This window comes from Neophocaena asiaeorientalis, unplaced genomic scaffold (genome assembly GCF_003031525.2).
Source record: "Neophocaena asiaeorientalis asiaeorientalis breed wild unplaced genomic scaffold, Neophocaena_asiaeorientalis_V1.1 scaffold229, whole genome shotgun sequence".
Lineage (NCBI taxonomy): Eukaryota > Metazoa > Chordata > Mammalia > Artiodactyla > Phocoenidae > Neophocaena > Neophocaena asiaeorientalis.
This window is the reverse complement of record NW_020174096.1, coordinates 3,923,738-3,945,800: the sequence shown is the minus strand read 5'-3', so window position 1 is coordinate 3,945,800 and position 22,063 is coordinate 3,923,738. Positions and strand designations below refer to the sequence as shown.

The following is a 22,063-nucleotide window of genomic DNA, read 5'->3' as shown; positions in this document are numbered from 1 at the left end:
CGGACTCTCAACCACTGCGCCACCAGGGAAGCCCTTTTTTTTTTTTTAGATTCTTTTCCCATGTAGGCAATTACAGAGTATTGAGTAGAATTCCCTGTGCTATATGGCAGATTATTATTAGTTATGTATTTTATATGTAGTTGTGTGTATATGTCAGTCCCAATCTCCCGGTTTATCCCTCCCCCACTCTTATCCCCTTGCAACCGTAAGTTTGTTTCCTACATCCGTGACTGTACTTCTGTTTTTGTAAGTTCATTTGTAACCCCCCTTTTTTTTCTAGATTCCACATATAAGCGATATCATATATTTGTCTTTCTGTGTCTGACTTACTTCACTCAGTATGATAATCTCTGGATCTCTGTTGCTGCAAATGGCATTACTTTGTTCTTTTTTTATTGCCGGTAATATTCCACTGTATATATGTACCATGTTTTCTTTATCCATTCCTCTGTTGTTGGACATTTAGGTTGCTTCCATGTTCTGACTATTGGAAATAGTGCTGCAGTGAGCATTGGGGTGCATTCCTTTACACTAACAATGAAAGATCAGAAAGAGAAATTAAGGAAACAATCCCATTTACCATCGCAACATAAAGAATAAAATACCTAAGAATAAACCTACCTAAAGAGGCAAAAGACCTGTACTCAGAAAACTGTAAGATATTGATGAAAGAAATCAAAGATGACACAAACAGATGGGAAGATATACCATGTTCTTGGATTGGAAGAATCAATATTGTGAAAATAACTATACTCCCCAAAGCAATCTACAGATTCAGTGCAATCCCTATCAGATTACCAATGACATTTTTCATGTAACTAGAACACAAAATCCATATGAAAACATAAAAGACCCGAATAGCCAAAGCAATCTTGAGAAAGAAAAATGGAGCTGGAGGAGTCAGGCTCCCTGACTTCAGACTGTACTACAAAGCTACAGTCATCAAAACAGTATGGGACTGGCATAAAAACAGAAATATAGATCAGTGGAACAGGATAGAAAGCCCAGAAATAAACCCACTCACCTGTGGTCAATTAATCTATGACAAAGGAGGCAAGACTATACAGTGGAGACAAGACAGTCTCTTCAATAAGTGGTGCTGGGAAAACTGGACAGCTACATGTAAAAGAATGAAATTAGAACACTCCCTAACACCATACACAAAAATAAACTCCAAATGGATTAAAGACTTAAATGTAATGCTGGACACTATAAAACTCTTAGAGGAAAACATAGGCAGAACACTCTTTGATATAAATCACAGCAAGATCTTTTTTGATCCACCTCCTAGAGTAATGAAAATAAAAACAAAAATAAATGCGATCTAATTAAACTTAAAAGTGCACAGCAAAGGAAACCATAAACAAAACAAAAAGACAATCCTCAGAATGGGGGAAGATATTTGCAAATGAAGCAAACGACAAGGGATTAATCTCCAAAATGTATAAACAGCTCATGCAGTTAAGTATCAGAAAACCAGATAACCCAATCAAAAAATGGGCAAAAGATCTAAATAGACATTTCTCCAAAGAAGGCATACAGATGACCAAAAAGCACATGAAAAGATGCTCAGTATCACTAATTATTGGAGAAATGCAAATCAGAGCTACAGTGAGGTATCACCTCACACCGATCAGAATAGCCCTCATTAAAAAGTCTACAAATAGGGCTTCCCTGGTGGCGCAGTGGCTAGGAGTCCACCTGCCAGTGCAGGGGACGTGGGTTCGGGCCCTGGTCCAGGAGGATCCCACATGCCGTGGAGCAACTGAGCCCGTGTGCCACGGCTACTGAGCCTGTGCTCTAGAGCCCGCGAGCCACGACTCCTGAAGCCCACGCACCTGGAGCCAGTGCTCTGCAACTAGAGAGGCCACCGCGATGAGAAGCCCTTGCACCGCAACCAAGAGCAGCCCCTGCTCGCCGCAACTAGAGAAGGCCCGCGCGCAGCAATGAAGACCCAACGCAGCCAAAAATAAATAAATAAAAAAATAAATAAAATTAAAAAAAAAAAGTCTACAAATAATAAAAGCTAGAGAGGGTGTGGAGGAAAGGGAACCCTCTTGCACTGTTGGTGGGAATGTAAATTGGTACAGCCACTGTGGAGAATGGTATGGAGGTTCCTTAAAAAAATAAAAATAGAACTACCATATGACCCAGCAATCTCACTCCTGGGCATATACCCGGAGAAAACCATATTTTTTCTTTTATTTCTATTGCCTAGTAGTCCAATATTTCTTGAAAAGAGGGATTATACGTGTTTTACCTTTCCATGGAATAAAAAGCAAACATTTTTCTTAAAATAATACCAGCACTAAATGTGTTATTTTGTATTAATGATTACCTCTTCTTTTTTAAAAAAAAATTTTATTATTTAATTTTTGGCTGCATTGTCTTCGTTGCTGCATGCAGGTTTTCTCTAGTTGTGGCGAGCAGGGGCTACTCTTTGTTGTAGTGCACGGGCTTCTCATTGTGGTGGCTTCTTTTGTTGCAGAGCACGGGCTCTAGGCGCACAAGCCTCAGTAGTTGTGGCACGTGGGCTCAGTAGTTGTGGCTTGTAGAGCGCAGGCTCAGTAGTTGTGGTGCATGGGCTTAGTTGCTACGCAGCGTGGGAGATCTTCCCAGACCAGGGCTCGAACCCGTGTCCCCTGCTTTGGCAGGTGGATTCTTAACCACTTCACCACAAGGGAAGCCAACCTTTTCCTTCTCGACTTTGCAGAATAATTTAAGGGATAGCATACAAAGGAGTATAGCAATAAATAGAACAGGAAAATTTACTTGAACATTTCTGTATACTTAAGTAACCAGTTAACATCTTTTCCATAAAAATGACTATCCCAGCCCTAGCCAATATATGTACAAGGACTTCCTCTGGCCTCTCACATTTTGGTAAAAATCCCAACCTTGCTATACCTCATGACTGCCTTTTTCCCCTTATCCTCATGGACAACCTAGGATTCTATGAGGGCTCAACCATCACACATCGTTTTTTATACTTTACTAGCCTCCACACACTCTTTCGACATAGAAAACCAACACAGTCCTCCTGCCAGGGTTAACCGTCAGTGCCCTTGCCTTAGAAATCACATATAACTTTATTTTCTGTAGCTACAGCTACCGTCCTTCACCATTCTTCAGCTTCCTTGCCGTTAAAGTTTCTTTCTTCCCCCCAAGAATGAATTCTATCCAACTCTGACCACCAGTACAGCCTAGCTACTGTCTTTTCATTCTCCCTACTGTAGACTCTGCTCTCCAGTCACTGTACCTCTAATCTCTGCCAGTCTCTTGTTTCTCTTAAACATTTTTCTGCTGTGCTTCAGTTTGTCCTAGAGTCCTTTAATGCACTGATCCATCATTAGAAACTTAAAAGGTCGGAGTGTTCTTCCCTTCTATTGAAGTAAGAACTGGAATATTATTCAAGTTAGAATTCTGAAAACATTTTCTCACAAAAATAATTTCCTAAATAGTATTAGATTCTGTGATACTGTGTTTGGGTTAAATGAGCTTTTGTATGTTTGTAATGTTATTTCTATCATATATTTCAAAATCCAAAAAACTGACTGAAAAATGAACTTTTAGAACACAGTTTCTTCTGGAGTTGCAGAAGCCTGTTTTCCCTATTAGTGCAGACTATGATTGCAGATTATTGTATCTTAATCTATAATCTCTCAATTTACTGTCAGACATCAAAGTTTGAGAAACACTATTTTGGTATTTTAAGTAAGTCTGTCTATTATGTTTTAATTTGAACCTAAGTGCAAAGAGAAGATACATATTATTCATAGCTATAAGTACATGTGCTTAAGTAGAAGTAACAGGGAACTTCAGAATCCTATATGACTTTTTAAAAATGTTTTCCTTTACTTTTAAAAAATGTTTTCCCTAACATTTTATTATCAAAAATTTCAACTATACAGAAAAATTATACAGTGAACACCATATACTCCTACCACTTAGATTTTGCTCTATTTGCTTTATTACATATCTACCCATCTGCATAGTCCTCTGAGAATTCATCAGTCCTCATGTTATTCTAATGCATTTTAAAGAAGTTGCAAAATTAAGTTCTGATTCCTAAACACTCCAGCATGCACATTATTACCTAAAGTTCACTATTTGTTTAGGGTTCTTATTTGGTTATTTTTGTTTGTTTCTGAGGTTATTTTGGGGGGGGCACTTTGAGGTAAAATTTACCCCTTACAGTGAAATGCACAAATCTTGAGTCTGCAATTTGATGAGTTTTGACAAATGCTTATACCTGTGTATCCAAACTCTTTTTAGGATGTAGAACATTACCATCGTCGCAGAAAGTTCTCTCATGTCCCTTCCTAGTTAATCCCTGACCCCACTCCTGTAAGAAGCAACCACTGCTCTGTTTATTTTTTATCACAAATCATTTTTGCCTGTTCTGAAACTTCATTTAAGTGGAATCATAGTATATGTATACTTTTGTGTGTAGGCTTTTTTCACTCAACTTAATGATTCTGATTTCACTCAGCATAATGCTACTGATTCATGTTGTATATATCAATAATATGTTCCTTTTTATTGCTGAGTAGTATTCCACTGGGTAAATATATCACTGTTTTTAGCCTTCCTCCTGTTAGTGAATACCTGACCTGTTTCCAGTTTTTTTTTTTTTTTTTTTTTTTTTGCGGTACACGGGCCTCTCACTGTTGTGGCCTCTCCCATTGCGGAGCACAGGCTCTGGACGTGCAGGCTCAGCGGGCATGGCTCATGGGCCCAGCTGCTCCGTGGCATGTGGGATCTTCCCGGACCGGGGCACGAAGCCGTGTCCCCTGCATCGGCAGGCGGACTCTCAACAACTGCGCCACCAGGGAAGCCCCTGTTTCCAGTTTTGATTGTTCTAAATAGAGCTACTATGAGCAGCATTGTAAAATTTTTTTTCAGATATAAGCTTTGTTTCCTTTTGGGTAAATACCAAATAGAATTGCTGAGTCACAGGGTGGATATATGGGGGTTTTTTGGCTGTGTTGGGTCTTCGTTGCTACACGCGGGCTTTCTCTAGTTGTGGCGAGCAGGGGCTACTCTTCTTTGCAGTGCGCGGGCTTCTCATTGCAGTGGCTTCTCTTGTTGCAGGGCACAGGCTCTAGGTGCATAGGCTTCATTAGTTGCAGCACGCAGACTTAGTAGTTGCAGTGCTCAGGCTTCAGTAGTTGTGACGCAGGCTCTAGGGTGCGTGGGCTTCAGTAGTTGTGGCACGTGGGCTCAGTAGTTGTGGCACGTGAGCTCAGTAGTTATGTTGCGGGCTTTAGAACACAGGCTCAGTAGTTGTGGCGCACGGGCTTAGTTGATCCACAGCATGTGGGATCTTCCCATACCAGAGCTCGAACCCCTGTCCCCTGCATTGGCAGGCGGATTCTTAACCACTGCACCACCAGGGAAGTCCCGATATATGTTTAGTTGTATGAGAAACTGCAAGACTTTTTCTCAAAATACTGAAGCACTATTTTATACTCCTATCATGTAGGTATGTGAGTTCCAGTTGCTCTACATCCTTGCCAGCATCTGGTGTTACCAGTTTTTAATTTCAGCCACTCTAGTGGGTGTGTGACAGTATCTTATTTTGACTGTAATTTGCATTTCCCCAGTGACTAATGATATTGAACACTTTTGTGTTTATTGGCTACTTACTGATACATATCTTCTTTTGTGACATGGTGTTAATATGTTTAAAATTGTTTGAGTAAATTCTCTCACTTAATATTTTGATCCATTCAGTTTATTTGAAGACTGTTGGTTATACTCGTCTGTGCATTCGTTAAGTTTTAGACTTAAACTTTTAAAAGGCAAATGCCAAGCAAAGTTTATCAGTTTAGGTTGAGAAAGTGTTAAATAAACAAGACATTGTCTTATTCTCTCCAATATCCCTGAGAATCACTCATCAGCAAATGGGAGTAATAGGCAGTCAGATTCATGCAAACTTTTTGGGTATGAAACAAATAGAAGAAGTAATTTAAAGGATAAAATTATTGATGTCCTCTAATTAGTTGGCAAATTCAGAGAATGTTTGAAATATACTATCAATTATGATAATCAAATAACGTAATAGTGTAATTTAGCATGGAAAAATGTCACATTTTGTATTATGGATACATTACTATAGAAAATTTTTTTGAAATTCAAATCAGTTATTTTTTTTTCTTTTTATCTTTTTTAGGTATTATTAATTTATGTAAGCCTGGAAATTCTGGGATTCAGTCTCTAATTGGAGTCCTTTGCATTCCAAATATGGAAATAAGGGTAGGTAAAAGTTATGATTATTTCATTCATGGAGTTTTAGTGGAGGAAATTAATTGGAAAAAATTTATTTCAGGTAATGCTTTTTCCTCATGAATTGTTAATCTGTATCACAGAGCATTTTAAAAATACATGAATAAATATTTACTACTTAGTTGAACCCTAAGAATATAATATGAATCATTTGAAACACTGCTGTTGTTAGGAACTAGGGCTGTATTAAAATTAGATTAAAAATGTGAAATTAATTATGCTTTATTCAATAAAAAGTGCAAATAATACACAGGGGCATTCTCATTGTAAAAGGTTCAAGCAATATAGAAAAATATACTTAAAAAGTAAATATAGTATTTATGCAACTTATGCCTTCTAACTTGTGTTTTTATATGTTATGAGTAGTGGTTCTGATTAAAATTGGGGTATTTATATCCTTCTTTTAGACATAGTCCTAAGTTATTAGTGTATAGGAATTGTATTAAACAACTAAAACAAATTGAAATTAGAGGAAAAAAATGAACTCTTCATGTGGTTCTTCCTTTTCCTCTTTAATGTTTTTGTTTTAATTTTGTTCAAAGGGACAAAATTTGCCCCTTTGTTTCTTATTATTAGTAGTAAATATTAGCTAGAGGTGCCTTGCTTAAAATGTGAACTAAAAATAAAAGCATTTAGACCATGGAAGGATGTAATTATAGATGGAAAGGTTCCAATTCAGTTGACTTCTTACTCAGCAAATGGTGAAAGAACATGGTCCTTTGAGTCTGGCCGACCGAGGTTTGACTCCTTTTTTTATTATTTATAGCTCCATGACCTTGGGCAAATTATTTTTAACCTTTAAATGTATTTCTTCATGTGTACAGTGGGGATAATAAAAGATTTATTGACAAGATTACATCATGTATATGTAGTAAGCATTCAGTAGTTATCTCTTCTGTAATATAGGCCTGATAATGGTAGTTTTCTAAAATACAGTAGTTCTGTTTTTATCGATTTTTTAATCTGTGAATAGGACATTTAAAAAATTGCAAACAAAGATTTATTCCATAAAAACAAACGAACTGTATTTATTTGTACTTGCAGCGAGGTCTCCTTGAAGTGCTTTATGATATATTTCGTCTTCCTCTACCTGTTGTGACTGAAGAGTTCATAGAAGCACTGCTCAGTGTAGGTAAGTATTGAAGTGCATTCACTACTCATATATTGTAATTTTTTAAATGGATTATCTAATGGAGACAGAGTTCCTCAAAGGAAAAATACTGAACTAAATATCATTTTCTTACTGCATATTTGTGGCCTGAAATCAATATAAAAATAAAATCTCAGATAAATTTCTTCTCCATCACCCTAGCTTCTGAAACGAGCAGTGAAATTAATAGAAGGATGGACTAAGAAAGGAAGAGAGGAGTTAATAAGAAACCTTATGTGATTCTCACAGTGGATTATTTGATTCTTATTTTATTTTAGCCCAAATGACTCTGAGTCCCTCAGTGAAGGAAGTTAAATCTGTGTTCATTTACATAAATCGTTTTTTTCTGTATGCCTTCTTGAGTCTCTGTTTTTTTTTTTTGCGTTACGCGGGCCTCTCACTGTTGTGGCCTCTCCTGTTGCGGAGCACAGGCTCCAGACGTTCAGGCTCAGTGGTCATGGCTCACGGGCCCAGCCGCTCTGCGGCATGTGGGATCTTCCCGGACTCTCAACCACTGCGCCACCAGGGAAGCCCTCTTTTTTTTTTTTTAACGAACGTTTAAGAAAATTATTTGTAGCCTGCTTAGCTGATGGTTATTTGAAGTGTTTCATTGGTATATTATTTTCTTCTAACTATCTAAATTTAACTATTTTAGATCCAGGTAGATTCCAAGACAGTTGGAGGCTTTCAGATGGTTTTGTAGCAGCTGAGGCAAAAACTATTCTTCCTCATCGTGCCAGATCCAGGTAGACTTTAGATATAGAAATAGTTCACATTTATTACAATTACTATTTTTATGTTAAATTTTGTAGTGTATGGAACAATATTTAAATTTTTCTGTGCCGTGCTTATTTCCAGGCCAGACCTCATGGATAATTATTTGGCACTGATACTATCAGCATTTATTCGTAATGGGCTTTTAGAGGTAAGAGTTATAAACCTTATTTTATTTATTTTATTTTCTCTAACAGAATTCTTTCAGAGCAACAAACATATATGATGCATAATTGTATTCATATATAATATTTTGCAACTATGATATTTTCTTCTTATTTTCAAAGGGTTTGGTTGAGGTGATAACAAACAGCGATGACCATATCTCAGTTAGAGCTACCATCCTTTTAGGAGAGCTTTTACATATGGTAAGTTTAACAACTTCTGATTATGTTTCATACTATTAATGTTTTAATTTATGAAACAGGCTATTTTAACGATGTTACTTTGTATTATCTCAAAAAAATAAGTTTGCATTTATTTGAATGTTTATCTTTGCATTACAAAGAACCCTTGATACTTTGTATCTTATATATATAGGCTAGATTTTTAAATGGAACAAATATAAAAAATACAGAGAACTGAATATTGCTTTTTTATACTCACTTTTGATGCTGACATTTTGAGTCCTAAAAGTCTTTCTCTTAGAATGACTTCCTACCTAAAAAGCATGAAATTACAAAACTATAGGTATTACTTCAGTCAGCTAAATAGAATTGATATGTAATAGTCAGTGCCTGAATTTTAGAAAACTTTGTGGAAAAAAATCTAAATATAACTGCCTCATTAGAACACATACTTCTCTGTAAACTTGTAGGTTTAGGTTTAGAGGGTGGGAATCTGTTTTTTTGGCCACGATTTTATGACATCAGTAACTTCTGGAAACAAGGAGCTAGCAAAGTAATCTGATCATTCTCTACTCCCAGCAGATCAAGCAGTGAGGGTACTCTGATTATTTGCAAATTAGAAATTTATATTTCTGTCACCAATTAGTTAATAAACACTAAATAAAAAGAACCACTTTAAACTCATTAAGTAAACTTATGGCAAATCTTTTAAAATTATGTTATGGTTTATTATTGGCAGAATATTTTTTGTTTTTGTCGTTGTTTTTGGTCCCCTCCATCACCAGGGTTTTTTTCTACATAGCAGTTGGGCTTTGTGAGTGAGCAAAAGAGAATTAAACAGAGTTTAATGATAACTGTCTTGTTTATCAGTGAATTGTTTAGCCACTTGTTCTGTTTTCCTTCAGTCTGTCTATGAGATAATTAAGTAATATTGCAGAATCTCAGGTGTGATTATTTTTATTTTAATTAAGATATCATTTCTGTAAGGATATCAATATCTAGAATTATTTGCCTTTATGTGAAGGAATCTCTTTAATAAATTTCATCCATTCCCTTCCCCCATACACCAGAATTCTGTGATTCCCTTGAAATATAAAAGCTAGTCATTTTGAGTATAGCAGTGTTAGTTCATTGCTTGTTATTCTTACATCTTCTGGCTTCCACATTTAATGAATTTATCTTTATTGGTAGAAAGCAGATTGGGTGGTAGGACTTCATTTGGAAAGCAGAAGACAAGTTTCTTATTTAAAGATTGTTGGACTATGAGACAAACCTGTTTTGAGAAGGTGGTTTTTAAACCTAAGAAGTCAACTCATAAGTTAGGATATTGCATCCAGCATTTTAAATGCTACTTTTTTTTTTTTTTTGCGGTACACGGGCCTCTCCCTGCTGTGGCCTCTCCCGTTGCGGAGCACAGGCTCCGGACGCGCAGGCTCAGCGGCCATGGCTCACGTTCCCAGCCGCTCCGCGGCATGTGGGATCTTCCTGAACCGGGACACGAACCCATGTCCCCTGCATCGGCAGGCGGACTCTCAACCACTGCGCCACCAGGGAAGCCCTAAATGCTACTTTTAACATAACATTATAACACTGGATCCAAGTTTTGACATATAGTCCTTTTAGATTATTTAAGTGAGTTTAATTGGGTACCACTTAAAATTATAATTTAATGTTATAATAAAGGATGTATGAAATTTAGAGTTCTATTAACATAATATGAGCCTGTATCTTTGTATTTGTGATAGCTCATCCTTGTTGAAAGTAGATGAGATAAAAGTTAGCTATAAGTATATATTAGGAAATGAATAAGTCATGAGTAAAACCTTTTAGCATTATATCTGTGGATAATCTGTAACATAAAATAATCAATTTTTCAAAAATATTATGGTTCATTTTAGGCAAACACAATTCTTCCTCATTCACATAGCCATCATTTGCACTGCCTGCCAACCCTAATGAATATGGCTGCATCCTTTGATATCCCTAAGGAAAAGAGACTGTAAGTATCAGAGCTCTAGCAAAGCTTGTGCCTGTATATTTAATACCCACTTAGATGACCTTATATTCTTTATAAGGAAGTAGTATATATAGGTTATGCCTGGGAATTATTTAGGGAAGCCTTTGGATAAGAGGAAAATTAACAGTTTTTAAAAATAATTTGTATTTTAGGCTACAGAGTATTTTAGTTTAGTAAAATCAACCTTTTCTAGCATGTTTCTGGACAAGGACATAAACTTTCTACCAGATCAGTAAAAATATTGGGATTCAGAGTTTTTTGGACTGTTTTATGTTTTGAGCAACAGTTCAGTCTCTTTTTCAATGTCTGAATTATTTCAAATTAAAGCACAAAGACTAACAGTGTATTCTTTTGTATGTGTGGTTAAAAATGTTGGAAAAAGAAAGTCGGAATTTATATATTTAGGCTTCATTATTTTTTTGTAATGTTTTGAAATGTAGTTCATTAGCTATTCAGAACTAGGAATTTTTGTTAAGTTATAATATATTTCTCAAAAGTTTAGTTAGCTTTATTAATTCAAAAGTACACATAAGGGCCTCACTATAAATAAATAATACTCTTTTTATTAGCTTTAAATCTGTCAGTGAAAATACTATTATTTAACAGACTGAAGTTGTATTATAAACTGAGGGCATTAAGGACCATCAGTTCTGACTCTTAAGCTAACATCGGTAGTGGTGGCATTCAACTTTTATTTTAGTAGTTTCTTGATGGGAAAATGTACTTTCCCAAAGCCTGATAGACCTGAACTCTCTGGGTCAGATTATGGCCATGTTATTTAGTGTTCATCAGGAATTCAAATTTACCTTCAAAATTCCAGTAATAATCTAAGAATGATTTTTTTAGCTCGGTATGCTGTTTACTGATAAGTACTTGCTAATCTGGACACATCCTAAGGTTTTTAAATTTTAAATCTGATTTGTATTTACCAGAATTTCTTAAGTTGAGACTTGATTGCTACCAAATTCTAGAAAACTGTATTTTATGCACCACAAAAAGGGAATTTAAAATAATTTCTAGAGACTTCCTGGTGGCACAGTGGTTAAGAATCCACCTGCCAATGCAGGAGACACGGGTTCGATCCCTGGTCCGGGAAGATCCCACATGCCACGGAGCAACTAAGCCCATGCACTTCGACTACTGAGCCTGCTCTCTAGAGCCCAGAAGCCACAACTACTCAGCCCGCATGCTGCAACTACTGAAGCCCGTGCACTTAGAGCCCATGCTCTAAGGGAAGCCACAGCAGTAAGAGGCCTGTGCACCGTAATGAGCAGTAGCCCTCACTCGCTGCAACTAGAGAATGCCCGTGCACAGCAACGAAGACCCAACACAGCCAAAATAAATAAATAATTAATTTTCAAAATAAAATAATTTTTAAAAGGATCCCATTTACAGTTGCAGATTAGTGGGGAAAATAGAGACTGTTCAGTTGATACTGGAATCATTGGTTATCCAACCTCATATCACAAACAAAAATCAATTTCATATGGATTAAGGACTTAAATGTGAAAAGCAGAGTTTTAAAACTTTAATAAGAAAGTAAGGTCACTAGGTTCTGACCTTGAGGAAGGAGTTCTTGAAACTAACATACCAAAAGTACCCACCACCATAGAAGAAAAGATTAGTAAGTATGTTTTGTTGAATCTAAATAATTAGTGTTTCTTCATACAAATCAGCAGTGTTCTTGTTGTTTTTCTTTGTGGTTCCAAATTTGGTTAAATAATTTACTTTTTAGTAACACTCTCTAGCATAGATTTATGTAAGTTTTAATAGAATAATTTACCAAAGTGGTCTCTTTAAAATTACGCTAGCCTTGTATTAATTGTACTAATTTTTTTCTCATTAGGCGAGCCAGTGCAGCCTTGAACTGTTTAAAACGCTTCCATGAAATGAAGAAACGAGGACCTAAGCCTTATAGCCTTCATTTAGATCACATTATTCAGAAAGCAATTGCAACACACCAGAAACGGGATCAATATCTCCGAGTTCAGAAAGATATATTTGTTCTTAAGGTACTGATGTGAAGATGCAATTTTCAATTTAATTTCCTAATTCTTAACCACTGTATTTTAGTAGGCATACATGCTTGAGTTTGCAGTTTTATTCATGCATATGGATTTTCAGAAGGCTTCTAAGTTTTATAATGACTAGGCAGTGGAGCTGAGTTTTTATAACTTTTTCAAGTTAGAAAATCTTGATAATCTTCCTTAAATGAAAAACCTTCCATTTTGTTTTTAATATTTGAAGTTAGTTTTTTGACGTGAGGCCAATTTGTCTTAATTTTTCATATTTCTGGTGATTTTAGGATACAGAGGAAGCTCTTTTAATGAACCTTAGAGATAGCCAAGTCCTTCAACATAAAGAGAATCTTGAATGGAATTGGAATCTTATAGGGACCATTCTTAAGGTATGATAGGATACATCTTGGTGATGGCTTGATTGTTTTCATTTTCTTATTCATTGTACTTCATCATAATTATATGTTTAGGAATTGATAAATACATAATATAACGTATTATGTTTTTCTAGTGGCCAAATGTAAATCTAAGAAACTATAAAGATGAACAGTTGCACAGGTATGTAAGAACTGTTTTGCATTTAAAGAACTTAGATTTGAATTATATTATGCCTGATACCTACTAAAAGTAATAATTGATATTTTAAAGATACATACATACATTTTAATAGTTGGTATTCAGTAGGTACATATATATATTTTTTATACATAGTTTGTATTTTACAACCAAAAAGCATCAGCGAATTCTTTTTCTGGTTATTTACATTCTGGTTTTAGTTTTGGAACAAAGAAATACTTGAGATTAAAGTTTCTCAAATCGAGGAATATCAGCCGTGTACTTATCTTAGCCCTAATGTATGAGAATGACATAAGGGCATAGTGTTTCCCTTTCAAAATGATGGCCATTTAAAATATTCCAATTCTACTTTCTTTTGAATCTGACTTTGAAGGGTTATTCATTCTTCTTTGTTTTTACACTCCTTGTAACCAACCACACCTTCCATAAAACATGCTAATGTTTATAGCATATACAGTACTTCAGGGTATTGTGCTCTTTTCTAGTACCCCATGCATTTTTACTCCTTCTCAGTTTAGACTAACCAACCACCAGTGTTGATCTCATTGGATAAGAGGGGCTTTACTTCATGTTTTTGAGAAGTTCATATCATTGGCATTATAATTGATTGAATTCATCTACTCAGTGATATTTAACTTAATATCTGTATTAAGTTTTGAGAAATATATAGAACATAAGAATTACATTGGGGTAAAGAAGCATAGCACTAACTTTTCAGACTCCTTGAGAACAGAGGTGACGTCTCATTCAACTTTGTTTCTCCAACTCCTGGATCTGGCACCTTTATTAGATTGGATTGTAATGCTCGAAATTAAATTGAACTAAATTCCGTGGAAGCTTAGAAGATAATGTTGAAAATTATAACATTGAAATATAATCCATTGCTTTATAAATTCAGTTGCTTAAATTTTACCTGGAACTTTTATGGTTGACTTTTTTGCCTAATTGTGAAAAACTGATAAAATCATAGTGTGGTAACATTTGCTTACAGTTTAGTATAAGATTATTTTATAGAGCCATGGGACAAAGTTCTTGATAAAGTACAGTAGAAAAGAATTTATATACTCTGGATTAAAAGAGAGTTGAAAAGAAAAAAAGACCTGATAGTAAAATAAAATGTGTGCATTTCAAAAGAAAAAAAAAAAAGAATGAAAATTTATATCCAGGTGGCTTCCTCATATTTCTCCAACTGTATCTTCTAGCTATGTTATATATGCATTTTTCCTGCTAGCATCTTTCTTCTCCACTATTTATGTCAGGCATCTCACCATAAAATTCTTATTTCACAAAGATCTTTTTATAATGAAGGGGATTTTTTGTTGTTTTTTATGGTTGGTTTGTGTGTGGAATGTACCAAATGTGTTTATTAAATTTCTTGCCATTTAGCTCAATGGTTTAAACCCAAAACATATTCAAAACCTTATTACATCATAAGTTGTGGTTAAGATTCTAAAAGAATTATTTGGTTTATTACTTTGTTGCTGATTTTTTATTTTGATCTTAGGTTTGTACGAAGACTACTTTATTTTTACAAGCCCAGCAGTAAATTATATGCCAATCTGGATCTGGATTTTGCCAAGTCCAAGCAGCTCACCGTTGTGGGTTGCCAGTTTACAGAATTTCTTCTTGAGTCTGAAGAGGTAATAAGCACTTTGTATATTTTCCAGAGTAAACGTTTTTCACTGAATTTGCCCCCTTCCTTTTATTTCTGAAGAGGCATAAGCTATATTTAGAAACATCGAGAATGAGACCAAACCTAGATTTTTATCCTGACTTAGTCACTAGCTATTTATGTGACTTTGGACAATTAATTTACCTTCTAGAAGACCTGGTTTTCTCCTTGTAAGGTGGAAAATAATACCATCTCATGCAGCACTGTGTTGAATGGGATTAAAAACAACAGATACTCAGTGATTGATATCTGTTATTAGTAACTTCATCATTATCATTAAATTTTTTGGACTTTATTAGAGTTTATTTTTCTAATTGTAGGCACTAAGTCCTTTTCTAGCAATATCATAATGTATTTGCTTTCAGGATGGGCAAGGATACTTAGAAGATCTAGTAAAGGATATTGTTCAGTGGCTCAATGCCTCATCTGGCATGAAACCTGAAAGAAGTCTTCAAAATAATGGTTTATTGACTACTCTTAGTCAACACTACTTTTTATTTATTGGAACACTTTCTTGCCACCCTCATGGAGTCAAAATGCTGGAAAAATGCAGTGTATTTCAATGGTGAGCATTCCTAAATTCTGTTTCAGTATATACCTAAACTATTTTTAATGTGATCAGAAAGGGCATGCTTTGTAGTCTGTGTACCTGTGTTTGGTAAGTTTTTATTAAAATACAAAAAATATTTAATTAGAGATGTCTTGATGCTCTACTCCGATGCTTTTTTTTAAAATGTGATATTTATTAAGTGCTTTCTTTTAGAAATGCTTGTTTATTAGGGATTTAAAAATATTTGTTGAATTAATGAATCAATACAGTAATTTCTAGTAACCTTCATTATTTTCAATCCTTATTTTAGTTTACTTAACCTTTGCTCCTTGAAAAACCAAGATCACTTGCTGAAACTGACTGTTTCGAGCTTGGACTATAGCAGAGATGGATTGGCTAGGGTCATACTTTCCAAAATCTTAACAGCAGCCACTGATGTGAGTATAACATAGGCAATAAAACTATATATTTCATAACCAGTTAATTCAGTATTTTATAAATTTTGGCATTATAAATTCTAAGACTATGGGATGGAAGTTTAGTTTACTTTAAAATTTTAGTTCCTCCAAAGAACTCGATACAGTACACATATTTTTATATAAAGGGAAAGAAGCAGCTAGATTGAAACAGAAGTATTTTACTTTACTCGGAATAAAAAAATATTCATATCAAGGGCTATACCATCAATTCCAGTCTTTCTGCCCTTTTCAAGTAGCAGAACTGTCCCAAAACAAAGTCGAATAGACTGTCCATAGTGAAGTTTGGGTGGTGGTTTTTTTCTTTCTTTTTTTTTTTTTAATGTTCTTATTTATCTTTATAGGCCTGCAGGCTGTATGCAACAAAACATTTAAGAGTATTATTGAGAGCTAATGTTGAATTCTTCAATAATTGGGGAATTGAATTACTAGTGACCCAGCTGCATGATAAAAACAAAACGATTTCTTCTGAAGCTCTTGATATTCTCGATGAAGCATGTGAAGACAAGGTAAAGTTTCATTATTTTATAATAAAACCCTTAGACATGAATTTTTATTAAAACATTCAAATTTGATAGAAAATTATGTGAAATTATAATGTATATAATATAGTGGTTTTAGAAATAGAGAATTTACTATCTTCATGCAGTTATTAATTTGCCTGATAATTATTTCTTTTAGGCCAATCTCCATGCTCTTATTCAGATGAAGCCAGCTTTATCTCACCTTGGGGACAAGGGTTTGCTTCTCCTCCTGAGGTAAATTTGAAGAAAATTTTTCTTATAGTTATGTTTTCTGTTGTGTTCTCTCTGGCAGTGTGTATTAAAGCTGGATTCAAATCTGTAAAGGAAGCAGTCTAAAGAGTTTAGCTGTTAACTTCTGAAAGAGGCCTATTTTAGAATATTGGACATCCTTTACTACTGAAACTCTGTCTTTTCATTGTTTTTCTTAATGTTTCTTTTACATTTCCATGTGTCCTCATTCTTTTCATGACATTTTCTTTACTGTGGTTGGATTCGTGTGTTTTTGCAAAGATTATGAAAATTTATTTGTATTTGAAATTACAATGAATAAAAATTGACCTTTTAGTTTTAGGAAGGAGCTGTTCTTAAAGTCTTTTACCTCCTTAAACATATTTTGTTTGAGATGTTTTAGCTCCTTAAACATTTTTTGTGAGACTTAATGTTAAAGTATTGCCTGTTTTAATTTACAGATTTCTCTCCATTCCAAAAGGGTTTTCCTATTTGAATGAAAGGGGTTATGTAGCAAAACAGTTGGAAAAGTGGCACAAGGTAACTTACTATTGAATAAGTTTCAATTTGTATCTTTTTATCTTGGGAAATAGATTGTGAATTTAGAGGATTTTTAAAATATTGTCAGTATTTTGAAACTAAAAAAGTTAAATATTTAAACATTCATGTGAAGTAAAGTCTTAAAATTCTGTATAATTATTTGTATTTATATTTGTCCACTTTTTAAACTATAGTTATTTTAGAGAGAACTATTGATTTTGTGTAAATTCTGTTGAAATTTTGCTTTCAATTTAATTGATATAATCTATTGGTATCGTTTGTCAACCCTACTTACCATCATTTCTTTTATTCTTGGGTTCCTTTCACACCCCTTTTAAGCTGAAACTAAAACAATTTTCCTAAATGAAGATTAAAAAACAGTTCTACCAAGCAGATATAATCATCTAATTAAACTTCATTTTAAGGTGTACTTTTCATAAATCTGAGAGCAAACTTCTTGCTGTTGTATATAATAGGGAAATCTAGGAAGAAGGGAGTAGTTTGAAGCTATTAGTTAACTTCCTAGCTTTTCTTTAGGTGGTCATCACTGTGACTTCAGTTTCATTTGACGCATTGTAAATTGTCAAAGCATCTTAGAAACTCATGGATTAATCAATCCTAATGTAAATGATTTTCAGATTTTCCATTATTTCAGATCATTATTTATATTGTCTATATTGAACCATGTTTCATAAGATATTCTCATTTTTAAAAAATACTATAGCTATAGTTATAGTTACCAGAGGTGGGGTGTGGGGAGAGAGGGAATTGGATGAAGACAGTCAAATAATACAAACTTCCAGTTATAAATAAGTACTAGGGATATAATGTACATAATAAATATAATTAACACAGCTGTATGTTATATATGAAAGTTGTCGAGAGAGTAAATCCTAGGAGTTCTTATCACAAGGGAAAATTTTTTTTTTATTTCTTTAATTTTGTATCTGTATGAGATGATGGATGTTCACTAAACTTATTTTGATGATCCTTTCACGATGTGTGTAAGTCACATCATTATGCTTTACTCCTTAGACTTATACCGTGCTGTATGTCAATTACATCTCAATAAAACTGGAAGAAAAAAAGGGAAGAAAATACTATAACTATAAAGTGTACAACTTCAGGCCTGAAGTCTTTCAGTAATTGGTGAATTAGAAAACTAAAATAAAGATGTGATAGTTTTGAACTTCCCTGGTGGTCCAGTGGTTAAGAATCCATCTGTCAATGCAGGGGACATGGGTTCGATCCCTGGTCCGTGAAGAGCCCACATGCTGTGGGGCAACTAGGCCTGTGCGCCACAACTACTGAGCCCGCACGCCGCAACTACTGAAGCTTGTGCACTCTGGGGCCCGCGTGCTGCAACTACTGAAGCCTGCATGCCTAGAGCCTATCCTTCTCACCGTAATGAGAAGCCCCGCACACTGCAATGAAGAGTAGCCCCCGCTGGCTACAACTAGAGAAGGCCCACGTGCAGCAGTGAAGCTCAGTGCAGCCAAAAAAAAAAAAAGAGAGAGATATGATAGTTTTATTTTCTAAATAGAAGATGTTTAAACTAGTTACCGTAATAAGATTGGTCACTTTATTATACAAATTATATTAGGAAATTGCTTAGCAAATCTGGTACAGCACTTTCAGATAGTAGGTACAAAATATTAACTGATATAACAAAATCATGTGTTGTGTATAAGGAAACAGAAGAAGGGTTAATGATTCCGCCTCAGGGATTAGCAAAAAAAATGTTGGGCTGAGGAGAGGATGTGATATTTGAAGTGGTCTTGAGGAGTAAATAGTCAAATTGGAAGAAGGATGTTCAAGGATGAGGGGGCAGAACAATAAATCTGTATAGGTTATTGAAACTTCACAGACTTGTGAGGAAAGCCATATTCCAGTGCGGTTGGGGCTAGGATAAGTGGGGTGTGGCAAGATGAGGATGGAATGGTGAATTAGAACTAGATTGAATTAGAATTAGAACTAGGCTTTTATAAGCCACATGATGTCATACTAAGGGATTTCAATTTTGTAGGAAGTAGGGGGAATCTTTACAAGTGTAAAGAATATTCATAGTCAGAACTATACTTTAGAAAAAGATCAGTGTAGTAGCAGAAGTATGGTCATCAAGGCAAAGAAATCTAGGAATACTGAGACCAGTTTAGAAGCAAAATTGATAAGAGCATGGACTTCAGTGGTGGTTAGGTTCCATAGTCAGGGACACATTTTCTGGACATGTTTGAAATAAGATGGACAGGATTTGTGAACTGATTGGATGTAATGAATGCGGGGTCCCACTTGACCCTTAAGGTTTCTGATTTGAATGACTGAATACATAATGGCTTACCATTAAAAGATTGTGATTACAAAAGGTGGTTTGCAGCAATGAGGATAATGAATTTTGAATAAGTTGAACTGGTATTGCCTGTTGTATGGCAAGTGAGAGTATCCAGAAAATATTTGGAAATGTGCATCTGGAGCTCAGATATGAGCTGAAGATAGAAGTTTGGGAGTTGTCAGTGAATAGTAGTAGTTGAAATTTGAATTGAGTGAGATCACCAAGGAAAACGTAAAGAACAAAGGAATAAAACTGGAAATTGCTCCCTAGAGAACACTCTGCTTTTTTTTTTTTATCTTTATGCTTTCTTTAATATATAACTTTATTTATTTATTTTTAATTTTTGGCTGCATTGGGTCTTCACTGTTGTGTGCAGCTTTTCTCTAGTTGCAGAGAGCGGGGGCTACTTTTCGTTGCAGTGCGCGGGCTTCTCATTGTGGCGGCTTCTCTTGTTGCAGAGCATGGGCTTTAGGTGTGCGGGCTTCAGTAGTTGTGGTACACGGGCTCAGTAGTTGTGGCTCACGGGCTCTAGAGCACAGGCTCAGTAGTTGTGGCGCACAGGCTTAGTTGCTCTGTGGCATGTGGGATCATGCCAGACCGGGGCTCGAACTCGTGTCAGGTGGATTCTTAACCACTGTGCCACCAGGGAAGCGCAAACACTCTGCCTTCATGAGGGGAATAAAAGGACAGGGACATTGAGGAAAAAATTATCAGCATGGCTTCACTAAAGGATGCTTCAGGAAGGAGAGGCCAGTGGTATATATTCTTGAGAGAGGTCAGGTAAGGTGAACACTAGAAAAAAAGCCTGTTGAAGTTGACCAGTCATTGGTGAATTTTGCTAGTGCAATTTCAGTAACAAGTTATAAACAGATGCTGAATTGCAGTTAGTTAGGCAGTAAATGCGAGATGTAAAAATAAAGACAGTATAGTCTACTCTCTCAAATTAGAGAAAGGGAGAAAGGGAGGGGAACTAACTTAGTGATTGCCTACAGTTAAACTTAGTGCCTTTCAAGTATTACCTCACTTAATCCTCACAGCAACCCTGTGATGTGTTTTTGTATTATTTCTATGTTGTGAATGAAAATGTGGAAGCTAAGATGAGTAAACTAATTTATCCTAGGTCACAGAGCTTGAAAATAACAGAGCAGGGGCACTTTTTGATTCCAAAGCCCATGCTCTTTCCACTATATTTGATTTCCTCCCAGTAGCTTGCAGCATGCCAAGATGAAGTTGAGACTGTCGCTTTTTCTAGGTAATAAAGCATCCAGGCCTGAATAATATTGAAAATTCACTCATTCAATTTAAAACTTTCATCCCTAGCCCAGGCTTGGTATAGACTTAGAAACCTGCAATGGAGGGAGGATATGGTTCGTTTCATCACTCTGTTATTTATCTCCTCCCCATTTACCAGGTGCAAATTTGGAGCCTCTCCAGCTTTAGAGCAGGAGGAGGAGGGGGTACAGGGTCATGGACAGTCTTACTCAACTGATGCAACTGTTATCTGGGGTTGTTAGCTTTGAGCGGGGCAGATTTCAGATGTTGATTCTTTTACTCGAGGGTTATGTTCATGAATTCCTCGAAGACCTCATTCTGGGGATCTCTCATTTGCAGTTCCCTTGACTGGATCAATGGCTCCTCTGGCTGCCTACTTACAATACCTCCTAGTAGCTAGAGGTTCACCCTCATTTGGGGTCTTCTTGCTCCTCCAGTAGGTCCTTTTTGGGCAGAATCCTCAAGATGATCCACATCAGAAACTCCGTGCATTTCATAGCTATAAACCATACCCCTCAACTTTGCTAGTGTTTTCCACATGGATGCCACTGGTCAAAAGACTAACCAAGCAATACCATGTGAATGTAACTATTCCTGCATAAAGCTCAAAATACCTTCCTTAATTAGAATTTTTGTACTGAGATGTTCATGTATAGGGAGATTATGGTAGTATAGTATATAGAGTAATATAGTGGTTGTAGTAGCAGTAGTAGAAATTTGGTATGCTGATAATGTAATTAAAATCTTGTATTACTTTTGCAAAGTAAAGAAGCTAAAAGAAAAGCAGGAAAAGTAAGTTTTTAGAGTCTCTAAGTAGGGAGTTAAGGTAACCCACCAAATTTAAGTAGTCTAAAATGGTTTAAAATGAAAAATGTCTCCTTGCCCCCTTTTTCTGTCTTTTCTGAAGATAATGTCTGTTAATATTTTGTATGCACTGAAAGATGTTTTATACATCTATAAGTATATATTCTTCATATAAAAATACAAGTGAATCCATTCACAGCTGTAAATAAAATTGTATTTAATTTTTTTGTTTAGCAGTGTATCTAAGAGATCTTTTCAGAGCTGTGCATTTAGAGCTGTCTAATTCTCTTTAATGGCTGCATAGTAAATTACAGCAATGTACCCTAATTTTTATAATCACACCTGTATTATGGGCATTTAGACTGTTTCCAACTTTTTTAGTTTTGTAAACAGTGTTTGCTGGATATTCTTGCATGTATATCTTTGCATACTTGTGCAGGTATATCTTTTGAACAAATTTCTAAAGTATAATTGTTGAGTCAGAAAGTATGTGAATGT

At 35.4% G+C, this 22,063-nt stretch overlaps 1 protein-coding gene across 5 annotated transcripts in view; it reads left to right on the top strand.

Moving 5' to 3' along the window:
• Positions 1–22,063, top strand: part of RICTOR (RPTOR independent companion of MTOR complex 2) — a 124,450-nt gene that overhangs the window by 76,163 nt on the left and 26,224 nt on the right. For all 5 annotated transcript variants that reach the window (XM_024754604.1, XM_024754602.1, XM_024754605.1 and 2 more), the window contains 15 exons: positions 6,176–6,258; positions 7,333–7,420; positions 8,094–8,184; positions 8,297–8,363; positions 8,500–8,580; positions 10,458–10,558; positions 12,423–12,588; positions 12,882–12,983; positions 13,106–13,152; positions 14,675–14,810; positions 15,208–15,407; positions 15,703–15,829; positions 16,213–16,377; positions 16,550–16,626; positions 17,082–17,160. In XM_024754604.1, the coding sequence (XP_024610372.1) occupies positions 6,176–6,258; positions 7,333–7,420; positions 8,094–8,184; positions 8,297–8,363; positions 8,500–8,580; positions 10,458–10,558; positions 12,423–12,588; positions 12,882–12,983; positions 13,106–13,152; positions 14,675–14,810; positions 15,208–15,407; positions 15,703–15,829; positions 16,213–16,377; positions 16,550–16,626; positions 17,082–17,160 (1,610 nt within the window). The remainder of the gene's footprint in view (positions 1–6,175; positions 6,259–7,332; positions 7,421–8,093; positions 8,185–8,296; positions 8,364–8,499; positions 8,581–10,457; positions 10,559–12,422; positions 12,589–12,881; positions 12,984–13,105; positions 13,153–14,674; positions 14,811–15,207; positions 15,408–15,702; positions 15,830–16,212; positions 16,378–16,549; positions 16,627–17,081; positions 17,161–22,063) is intronic.